Source organism: Vombatus ursinus, unplaced genomic scaffold (assembly GCF_900497805.2).
Source record: "Vombatus ursinus unplaced genomic scaffold, bare-nosed wombat genome assembly UNPS02014798.1, whole genome shotgun sequence".
Lineage (NCBI taxonomy): Eukaryota > Metazoa > Chordata > Mammalia > Diprotodontia > Vombatidae > Vombatus > Vombatus ursinus.
In genome coordinates, this window is record NW_020954576.1 from 78,510,327 (window position 1) to 78,522,442 (window position 12,116).

Consider the following 12,116-nt stretch of genomic DNA (forward strand, 5'->3'; position numbering starts at 1 on the left):
TGGTAGCTATTTGGGATGGATGAATTATGTGAGGTTTTTTTGAAGATGGAAGACACACAAACTTGTTTGTAGGCAATAAGGAAGCAGCCAGGAGACAGGGAGAGATTAAAGATAACTGAGACATAGGTCTCTGCCTACTTTCTTCCAAAGTACTTTCCAGTTTTCCCAGCAATTTTGAACTCAGATGGTGAGTTCGTACCCCAAAAGCTTGAATCTTTGGGTTTATCAAGCACTAGATTATTGTAGTCATTTACTTCTGTGTATTGTATACCTAATCTATTCTACTGCTCCACTACTGCATTTCTTAGCCTGTAACAGATTTTTTTCATGATTACCACTTTGTAATATAGTTTGATATCTGGTACTGCTAGGCCTCCTTCCTTTACCTTTTTTTTCTCTTTGATTTCCTTGATGTTCATGACTTTTTGTTATTCCAGGTGAATTTTGTTACTATTTTTTCTAGCTGTATAAAATAATTCTTTAGTAGTTTGATTGATGTGACACTGAATAATAAGTAAATTAATTTAGGTAGAATTGTCATTTTTATTATATTGGCTTGATCTACTCACGAATAGTTAATACGTCTCCAATTGTTTAGATCTATTTGTGTAAAGAGTGTCTTGTAATCAATCTTGTTCATATATTCCCCGAGTTTATTTTATATGGCCTATAGTAATTTAAGTGGAATTTCTCTATCTCTTTCTGATGAGTTTTGTTTGTAGTATATGCTAGTGATTTATGTGGGTTTATTTTATATACTGCAACTTTGCTAAATCTAGGGTTCTCTAAGCATACCATCATATCATCTGCAAAGAGTGATAATTTTGTTTCCTCATTGCCTATTTTTATACCTCTAATTTCTTTTTCTTGTCTTATTGCTATAAATAGCATTTCTAATACAATATTGAATAAAAGTGGTGATAATGGACATCCTTGCTTCTTCCTTGATCTTATTAGATACAATGCTTGCTCTTGGTTTTAGTTAGATATTATTTACCATTTTAAGCTTTCTAATGTTTTTAATAGGAATGAGTGTTGTTATTTTGTCAAAAGCCTTTTCTTCATCTATTGAAGAATAATTATGTGATATTTGTTGTCTACATACTCTTTTGTTAATATAAAAAAAATACAGTCAAATAGTTGGTATCTGAAGTTTGTCATTCAGGTTCAATACTATCTAGCGTATATGGTTCAGTAAAACCATTTTATTAAGACTTTTTGTTGGTTCCACAGCAATACCTAATTAAAAGTACTTATTGCATCTCTACTTAAATTTAGAATGCTCTTATTCTAAACAACAGAGAAGGTCAATGTAACTTTTTGCTGCATTAAAAACTGAATAAAACAGCTCAAGTCAACCTTTATTAAATAAAAAAGATAAAACAGGGAACATAGGAGAAGCTTTCTTATATTTTAATTCTTTTAAAAGAAAAAAGAAAAGGTAAGGAAAGGGTAATACACTATACAATATAACCTCTTTTCTCCTTTGCCATTGCCACCACTCTGGTACAGGCCCTAATTGCCTCACATCTGGACTGTTGAAATAGCCCCTCAACATATTCAGCTGAGTGACACTGGCCTTTTTTCTATTCCTTGCATAAGACTCTCCCATATTCCTACTGTGGATGTTTTTACTGGTTAACCCCCATACTTGGAATGCTCTCCCTCATCTCTGCCTCCTGGCTTCCTTCAAGTCTCAGCTAAAATTCCACCTGATAACATGAACCCTTTCCCAGTTCCACTTAAAATTAGAGTGTGCCCTTGTTGTTTATCTCCAGTTTATCCTGCAAATCACTTCCTTGTGTGTAGTTATTTACATATTGAATGTTTGGTGTGGTAACCTGTAATTGAAGTGTTGTCTTTCAGTCTTTGTGGATCAACATTGTATTAGATAGGGCAGCTAGGTTGCACAGTGGATAAAGTGCCAGGCCTGGAAGACTCATCTTCCTGAGTTCAAATCTAGCATCAGACACTTACTAGCTGTGTGACCCTGGGCAAGTCATTTAACTGTTTGCCTCAGTTTCCTTATCTTCAAAATGAGCTGTAGAAGAAAATGGCAAACCACTCCAGTATCTTTGCCAAGAAGGCCCCAAATGGGGTCACAAAGAGTCAGACACAACTGAAAAATAACTGAAAAAAAATCGATGATTGTGGTTTACAGTTTTGTCTGCAATAATGCTTAAATTCTTTTATATTTTATTTATTGAATCTCCAAAGGTATTTATATTTGTAGTATGAGAATTTCTCATATCTTTGTTAATAAAGAATAACCAGCTTCTTTTGTATAATTCTGACCACTTAATCTTATTTTCTACATGTTTGGAGGAGTGTTCAATTGCTGGAACATTTCTACCGTTCTTTTGCAGAATATATATTGATCTATAAATCTGGCTCCTTAAGAATGGGCTTTCTTTTCTTTTTTTTAGCAGTGACCTAATCTTGTATTATTTCACAAATCTCTTATATTTCTTAAACGTATCTGTATAATTTAGATTTTTGTTTGATGTTCGTATTCAAATTTGTGTGGATATTATCCTTGGAGGGTATTGAGATTCATTAATGGGTTTTATAAGCTTGATTTGGGTATAAAACACTGTCAGTTATATTTGATAAGTCTACTCGGTAGCATTTGTTATTTTTCTGTAAAATTGTGTTTGTCTAGTCAAGAAATAGTTCTATAAATATTTAACATGTTTATCACATACAGTATGAGAAAATCTATCATTCTTTTTCTTTCTTAACAAAGAAGTGTGATAAGTGGCAGCTAGGTGGCGCAGTGGATAGAGAAATCAGGAGGACCTGAGTTCAAATGTGACCTCAGACCAAACACTTGACACTTACTAGCTGTGTGACCCTGGGCAAGTCATTTAACCCCAATTGCCTAAAAAACAAACAAACAAACAAAGAAGTGTTATAGCTGTGTTGGGGGGAGGTAGTGTATTGTGTAATATTGTATGAGTTTTTATTTGGATTCTTTTCAAATCCATTGTGGTCTATTTTTCTAGTCCAAGATGTATGTAAAAAATATTGTTGTTGTTGTTGTTTTAATCTAACTTAGTGGAGTTCGAATAAAAATGGTCCAGGAACAAATCACTGCCCTTTTATTTTAAAGAATTCATTTGCAGGCCTGTGGACCATTGTAAAGTTAGATAAAATGACTGCTTGTTGTAACTGAATAAAAGCACTGGACTGTAAGTTCATCTGCTTTAGGCTCACTTAAAGCATCTTTGAAATTACTTTATTTCATACGTGGTGACAGGGATGATACATGTACTTCTCTCTGTTCTTAAACAATTTTTTCCTTCCACTGGGTTTCTATATTTTGAAAGCTTTTCATTGCATATTGCTTGAAAATTATGACTCTCTGTTATGGTGCTATTTAAAACATTGTTCCTGAATATTTATGGGTCCTTCCACCTTACTAGCTCTTACTGAAAACTGACTTTCCTTTGATGACCACCTCCCTGGCTGCCCTTTCCAGTACTGCCTTCACCTTCACTCATGCTCAATGATCAAGGTAGAAAAATTGGAATACTCCTTGCTCCCCATTACCACTTCCAGGTTCTACCCATTTCTCCATGATTTAGTAATCTTTCTTCCTTTAAGGTTCATGGTATTCATATCTACTACCCAATCAAAATCTTGGCTGCTATTATCTACAGATGCCTCCTCTTCCTTCCTCAGTAAGTTGATTGTTTGACCCAACTCCTGCCCTTATGAGTAGGGGACTTTAGCATACAAATATATTGATTCTCCCTCAAATACTCTAACCACTCAGTTCCTCAACCTACTCACTTTCCATGAGCTACTCCTCCACCCCATGTCAGCCACACATGAAGATGGTCATACCGTTCTTCTTACCCTCATCCACAAATGTACTACATTCATTCAAAAATTCTGGAATTCCCTTATCTACCCATAAACTTTTAGCTTTTCACTTCTCCCTCTGCCTTCCTTTATATAACCCTGCCTTTCATCCTCATCATGACTTTCAAACCCTTGACCCCTCATTTCTCTCCCAAGTCATCTCCGCATTCTCTCCTCTTCTCTTCGTATTGACTTCTTGGTGAGCTAGGTCAACTCTACATTGTCTTCTCTTGAATCCTGAGCTACCTTATTTGACCAATTATATCCAGCCAAACTTCAGCCTTGAATCACTCCTACCATTTTTTACCTTCATACCTGCCCATGTGCTGCTAAAAAAAGGTAGAGAGAATTGCTCAACCATTCCTTCTGGGTCCACTACAGATTTATGTTTCATAACCTCAACTGGGCCCTCACTGATGCTTGGCAATTGTATTATACCTCTCTTATCAACTCACTGTCTCACTCTCCACAGCAGCTCTTCCAAACTTTTTTTCCCTCCTCAAGTCTCCTATGATGGCTCCCTCTCCCCCTCCTCTCTCAGGTGAGATCATTGCCTCATATTGTACAGAAAAAAAAATTAGACTGTTGCTATGAACTCCCTCTTGTCTTCTGTTTCTCATATTTCTCATTCAGGTACTTTCTGCCACTTTCTCCTCCTTCATCACTGTTTCATATGATGAAGTGGCTTATTCCTTACCAAGGCCAACCCCTCTGATTGTTTAAGCAATCTCATTCCATCCCATCTTTTCCAATAGATTGCCGCCTCTGTCATCCCCACTCTTAATTTCAATCTCCTCTTCTCTATTGGCCCATTTTCTATGGCCTACAAACTTTCCCTGGTCTCCTCATATTGAAAAAATCATCACTTGCTCCTTCCATGCCTATTAACTATTGTTTTATATCACTTCTGCCCTTTGTAGATAAACTCCTAGAAAACAATCTATAATGGGTGTCTCCACGTGTCTCTCCTGTCCCTCTCTTCTTAACCCCTGAAAGTTTGGCTTCTAACATTATCACTCCACCAAAATTGTACTGTTTAAAGTTACTTATGATCTTAGTTGCCAAATCCAATGATTTTTTTTCAGTCCTCATTCTCCTTGACCTCTCTGCAGCCTTTGACAGTGTTGTTCTCCCACTTGATACTCTATTCTCTCTAGGTTTTCAGGACACCATTCTCTCCTGGTTTTCCTCCTACCTAGCTGATCTCTTCTTCTCTTTCTGTATATACATATTTGTATATACACAAGATATGAAAGGAAAAAAATACATGTTTGATTTTTTTCTCCCCCACTAAAAGCTCCTTGAGAGCTGTGAATAATTTTGCTTTCATCTTTGTATCCTCAGCACTTAGCACAATACCTTCTATGTAGTAAATGCTTAATAAATGCTTGCTAATTTATTGGTTGCTCCTAAGCAAAATCAGCGTAAGGTCATTTAAGTATCAAGACAACAGACAAAAAAGGAGAAATACCTGTAAAAGATTTTTTTTACCACAAAATTTTTACCATTGAGATAAGTAGAGATACCATATTTTGACCTTTAACATCGTAGTCCCAGATATGTATTTTGAGAGACTAGACATCTCACTGAAGAAAACAAAGACTGGAAAAGCAAGTGTATTAAACCAAGTATATACAGAGACCTTTGCTAAAGATGACACAGTTCTCAAGGTATCTGAAGGTTAAGGGTATTAGAAAGGAACAGGTTCCCTTGAAGATGGTAGAGTAAGCAACTCTGTCCTCATTACAACAAAAAATACAAGTAGAAAGTCCCACAACTCTCCTTTAAAAAAACCAGCAATGACAAGGTAACATCACATCAAAAGGAGTAAGTAATGATAAAAGAAGAACAGGAACCAGTCCAGTATTATAGACTACAAAGGGGGAAATCATAAAAACAATTTTTATTGGAAACTAATTATTACAAATTAATGCATTGAAATAGAAGATAGAATCAGGCAGCATTATAGCACCCTTATCTCACCTAGATAAAGGAAGGGTAAAGTAAGCAAAAAAATAATAATGAAATGAAACTCTAGTAGGTTAAGATTGGACAAGACCAAGAGAGAAGAATTTTAACTGTAGAGAGATTGAGTTCAGATTATTGTAGTGTAAGTAAACGTAATGGTAAAGACTAAATGCCAAATTTAAAGAGGAAGTAAATGTGCTTATATATATATATACATATATGTATGTATGTATGTATGTATGTATGTGTGTAGATATGTCTCACTGCCAAACTCATTTTTTTAGACCGCTATGGTCCCTAAACCCAAACTATGTAGAAAGAAAGGTAACTATAGATAAATTAATTTGCATCACAAATGTTGGTGTAAACATGTTGAATAAAACCTTTGCCCCCCCCCAAAAAAAACACCCTACAGCTGTTAACTCTTATTTTTTGTTATTGCCTCTGTGTGTGTGTGTGTGTGTCTCTCTCTCTCTTTTTTTTTTTTTTGGTTAAGAATTATCTCCTTACCCATAGTTCTGAAAAGTAACTGCTCTAATTCTCTTACGATTTTTAATGGTATGACCTTTAACATTCATTTTGGGCATATTGTGGTATAAAGGGCATTCCAAAAGTCTTAGTGTAATTATAAGCTACTGGAGTTTTAAAATTCACTAAGACTTTTGGGATACCCTGTATATCTCAATATATTTTTATGATCATTTCTGACCTTTAATTCTCCTGCTGGCGATAGTTGTGAGAAGTATCTCCTTCTATCTTCATCTGTTTTTTAAAAAATTAAGTTATTTTTCATAGTTAGGCCACATATCTGTTTGGACCACACTGTGACATATGTTCTAAAATGCTATTCTAAATTTCTTTTTTGCCAAATTGCCTTCCAGTTTTCCTAGCAGTTCTTATTGAATGGGGAGGCCCTTCCCAGGTAGGTCATGTTCTTGGGTTATCAAAAACTGGGCTACTGAGTCCAGTTACTTCTCATTCTTGCTTCCGTAGTCTCTAAAATGTCAATATATATTCATCATTCCTACTTTTTTTCATTACTTCCTTCGAGATTCTAGCCCTTTTGCTCCTCTAAATGAATTTTATTATTTTATTCAAAGTAATCCCTTCATTAGTTTGATAAAACTGTAATTCTATAAATTAATTGTTAGCATCATCACTTGAGCCTTCTTTTCTCTCTCCATACCTCTCAGTGATCTCAACTCTCATGTATTCAGTTATCATTTCTGTTCTGATGACTCCAAAAATCTGTATATTTGGTCTAAATCTCTCTTCTGACTTCCATTCCTGCATCACTAATTACTTCATAGACTCTTCTCCTCTCCCTTCCCTATACCTTCTCTCTCCTTTCTCTTTGCTCCCCTCTTCCTTCTCCCTTTTCCCCTCTGTCCTTTTTCTATGTTACACACACACAGTAATATAAATTAGTTGCTAAATCTTGTCGTTATATGTACACATCTCCTGCATATGTTCCCTTCTCTCCTTGTTCATAGTTACAGCCTAGTTTGGGCTTTTATCACTTTTCATTTAGACCATTTCAATAGCCTCCTATTTGATGTCCTCGATTTTCCTTTCTCCCTTCTAATTCATCCATTGTAAAATAATTTTTTATTTTATATTGCTAAAATAATTTTTTAAAGAAAGTTTGACTTATAGATCTAACTCTAATTAGCAGTTTTTTGCTCAAGAATCTTTAATAGCTTTCTATTGTCTCTAGATAAAATATAGACTCCTCAGCATGGCATTTAAAGCCCTTTAATATTTACTTGAGCATACCTTTCTAGATTTATTTCACATTACTCATTTTCATGTGATGTTGCATTGAAACTGATCTATTTGCTATTTCTCAAATTCAGCATTCCTTCTCTAGTGCTGAAAAATATTTATTACCTTTTCATTTCTACCTCTTAGAATTCTTAGTTTTTTTCAAGACTAATTTCAGTGCCGCGTTCTATAGGAAATATTTCTTCAACTCTCTTAATGAGTAGTGCTCCCTCCTTCCTCGTTATCTTGTACTTTCCTCAGTGCCTGAGGCACCCTTACTCTGGAATTATCCCTGTGGTCTGCTCACCCTGGACTATTTCTCCACAAGATCCATCCTCATCCATTTAATGAGTTTTTCCTGGATCCTCTATTCTGTGGAAGAACCAAGGTTAGGCGGCCTTCATTCTCATCTTGGCCCTGTTAGTGACTTTCTGGATTTCAGAATCATATTCCCATGCCAACTCCATACCCCTTTTTAACTTTTTGTGTTGTTTTCCCCCATTAAAATATAAGCTCTTTGAGGACAGGGGCTGTCTTTCTTTTTTGCTTTTATTTTTATCACTAGGGTTTAGTATAGCGCCTGGCATGTCATTAGTGCTTAATAAATGCTTATTTCCTTCCTTCCTTATAATTACTTACTATTTATATATTCTGTTCCCTAGTAGAATATGTGGTTCTTAAGGTCAATAACTGATTTGTTTTGTTTGTCTTTTTATCCCTAGCACCTTACTCAGACCTTTCACATAATAAATGCTTATTGAATTTAATTAAATAAATAAATCCATTTGTTATGTATATGGAAGTACTTATTATCAACTCTAAAGAAAAGAATCTTTTCTTTGTTGATGGATTTTTAGTTTTTAAGAAGCACAAAATGTTTTGTTCTTAACTATACTAAATCCTAATATTTAATGAATTTATACCTAGGCTTTGGAGTTAAAACCGATCTTAGGATATCATCTGAGCCTGTTTTTTCCTTTTGCAAACAAGAGAACTGAGGAGTGGAGAAGTCAAAGGACTTGTGCAAAGATTTCACCCTTTATCCTCTTATTCCAAATTCAGTGTTCTTCCTATTTAAACTATGTTTTTATTCGTGCCTTAAAGCTGTGTTGCTGTTATTTAGCAATGGAATAATAAGCATTTTATTTATCATGTAATTTTATGTGGCATCCCTCTGTTTGACTTCAACATTTCCTTTAAATAAAGAAATTTTAAGAGAGGATTCTGAGAAGATGATGGAGTAGGTCAGAAAATTCCAAGCTTTCCAGATTTCCCCGATGAATGAGATAAAATAGTGCCTCAGAGCGAACATAGATCGTAAAAATAAATAAGAATAGGGGCAGAACAGTGGTCCTCCTGCAACAGTTGGAGAAGATTTGAAGAAAAATCCCAGGATGAGGTTTGGTCTCTGTGAAATGTAAACACCTCCAGGCTGGTTTCACTTAAACAACAAATGGGGAGCCCTGGAAGTAGTTGGGTTGTGAGCCAACCTTAACCCCAACCACAGAAACTTTTACCCCAAGAACAGTGATCAGTAGGGCATCTGAGTTGGGCATCTGAGCTGCGAAAGATTGAGGGAGCATCTGCTGACAAGGAATGCCAGATCCAGCTGTGCTGAAGAGACATGGCCCTGGCCAAGATGGAACAGAAGCAGTGGGGCAGGGACACTGCTGGCTGTGGGCAATTACTGGAGGCTGGAGATCTTGATTTCTCTTTCAGGCCAGAGGGGATAACTGAAGAACCTGAGGACAGAGGCACCATCGTCCATTCCCCAGAACTAGACATGGTTACAAATTTAACAACAAAAAAAAAAGAGCAGGCAAAAGAGAATTCAATTATAGAAAGTTACTAGGGGAATAGAGAAGACTGGGGTTCATCTTCAGAGGAGGATACTGAAGCAAGGAAACCCTATTCTACTCCAAAGAATAAAGTCAAATGGTCACCTGCCCAAAAAGAATTCATCGAAGAATTTTAAAAAGACTTTAAAAGACTTTAAAGACTTTAAAAATCAAATGAGAGAGATTGAGAAAAAACTATAGAAAAAAAGAACAATCCAAGAAAAATAAGAAGAATATGAAAAGAAGTCAGCTGATTAGAAAAGAAGGTCCAGAATCTTATGGAAGAAAATAATTCCTTGAAAATCAATATTGGACAATATTGAAACCCCAGCTCAAGGAGCAAATGTTATGAGCAACAAGAAGAAAGTACCTAAACATAGTTTAAATAGGAAAAAAACTGAATTTGGAGTAAGAGAATATAGGGTGAAATCTTGGCAGATGCCACAATTAGAATCACGTAAGACCTAGCAGTAGTGACATTAGCCCACCATATTTTATATATATAAATATATATGTATATATATGAGGTTTTTAAAATTATATATATGAGTTCTTTTGCTCTTCAATAAATACACATATATACATACATACATACATACATACTACATACAGTCACTATATATTGAAGAGCAAAAGAACTCGGATTCCCACTAAAATATGATGCCCAGCAAAGCCAAGCTTAATCCTGAATGAAAAAAAAAAACCAGACAGTTAATGAATTGTCAGACTTTCAGGATTTTGTTTAAAAACAACAACAACCTGCACTTAACAGATTTGACATACAAGAATCAAAAGAAATATAAGGCACATACCAGAGACTAATTACAAGGGACTCAGTAAGGACAAACTGTTTACCTTTTTTATAATGAAATGAAAAACATATGTCTAAGATTGTTACTAATAATTGGATAGTTCATAAGAAAGATTGGGGTAGATCTGAGTATGATGTGATTTTAAAAAGGAAAACTGTTTAAGAATAGCTAAAATAGTAATTATCTTATACAAATAAGGTGTGAGAGGAAGAACCGACACCGTGGAATTGGATGGAGGAGGAGGGCTATCAGTTCTGTAAACCGACTTTCATCGGGAATAGGTTCAAGAGGGAACAGTACATATATATCTGGAAGAGTATAAAAGTCTTCTAAATTCATAAAGAAATAAAATGCTAAGGGGATAGGGAGGGAGGAGAGGAAAAGGGAGATCTTTAGAGGAGAGAGTGAGGAAATAGGTTAAAGAGGAGTATAGAAGGGTTTTTAGATTAATGAGAATGGGAGGATAAAGGAGGGATCCTTGGAGGGAGGGTAGATTAAGTAATAGGGGGGCAGGGCAAGGTTGCAGGAGGAAGTAAAGTAGAGGAGTCAGGAGAGATAGGAAATAAGAGATACACACAAACATAAAATAAAGATCAGGAGTAGAATTTGTTAGGGAAAAAGTAGAAAGGGTGTTAATCATGATCTTAGACAAAGTTAAGGCTAAAATAGATTTAATCAAAAGAGAAAATTAGGGAAACTACAGTGTCAGCCATATTCATCAACATTTATTTGGACTATTTAAAACTACCAGGGATGGGGAAACTTTGGCTACATGTGGCCCTCTAGGTCCTCAGGTGTCACCCTTTGACTGAATTCAACCTTCACAGAACAAATCCCCATAATAAAAGGATTTGTTCTATAAAACTTAGGCTCAGTCAGAAGGCCACACCCGAGGACATAGAAGGCCACATGTGGCTTCAAGGCCACAGGTTCCCCACCCCTGAACTAGAGAGTATAAGGTTGGAATATTGCTGTGGTGTAGGAAATGACGAGTTGGTGGATTTGGAAAAGTATGGGAAGACTTGGACATATTTATGAAAGAAGAGGTTATTCACCCTCAGAGAAACAGAGGACAAATAAGTGTAGTGCAGTCTTACATAGATACATATGAATGTATATGTCTATCTATGAATATAATTATAGATATCTATATGCATGTATAAGTAATTGTGTGTATATATGTATGGGTATATGTATGTTTATATGTGTATTTCTTTGTGTGTATATGTGTATGTGTATATTTTTTATATATTACATACACACAAACCTGTGCTTAATTGTAGCCTTTGGGGGTGGGGAGAAAGGAGGGAAAAAGAACAAAGTAAAAAGTGCACAGTGCATAACAAAAGAAAACTTGAAGCAAAGAAAATATGGATATCTCTCAATACATTGTATAATATTTATTATATATTTATTATTTATTTATATGGACATTTATTGTTGCATATTTTCAATCCTCTCTTATGTTCTGCTGTGCCCATGGCAATGTTTTTTTTTTTTCTTTTCTTATTTTGTATTATTTTAGTTTTAGTATTTAAGTTTCTTTTTTCTTATTTGGTATTTAAGTTTAAAATAAAATTTACAAAAAAAGAAATATTAAAATCTTACTTTGATCTTTGTGGATAATTACATTATTTTGTTTATAAAAAGAACAATATCTTTCATTTTAGATTCTGATCATCTAGAACAGCAGTTGGAAGAAGCTAGTTCTATGAGGCGAGAACTAGATGATGCTTCTAGACAAATCAAGGCTTCTGAGAAACAAATAAAAATGCTAAAGCAAGAAAGAGAAGACCTTAATAAGGTAAAAAACAAAATTTTATTTTCATATCTTTCTGAATTCTCTAGCTTTTTCAGATAACATATT

At 35.0% G+C, this 12,116-nt stretch overlaps 1 protein-coding gene across 2 annotated transcripts in view; it reads left to right on the plus strand.

Annotated features, from left to right (window-relative positions):
• Positions 1-12,116, plus strand: part of LOC114049604 (serine/threonine-protein kinase MRCK alpha) — a 410,500-nt gene that overhangs the window by 273,152 nt on the left and 125,232 nt on the right. For both annotated transcript variants that reach the window (XM_027870863.1, XM_027870864.1), the window contains exon 12: positions 11,920-12,053. In XM_027870863.1, coding sequence (XP_027726664.1) covers positions 11,920-12,053 — 134 coding nt within the window. The remainder of the gene's footprint in view (positions 1-11,919; positions 12,054-12,116) is intronic.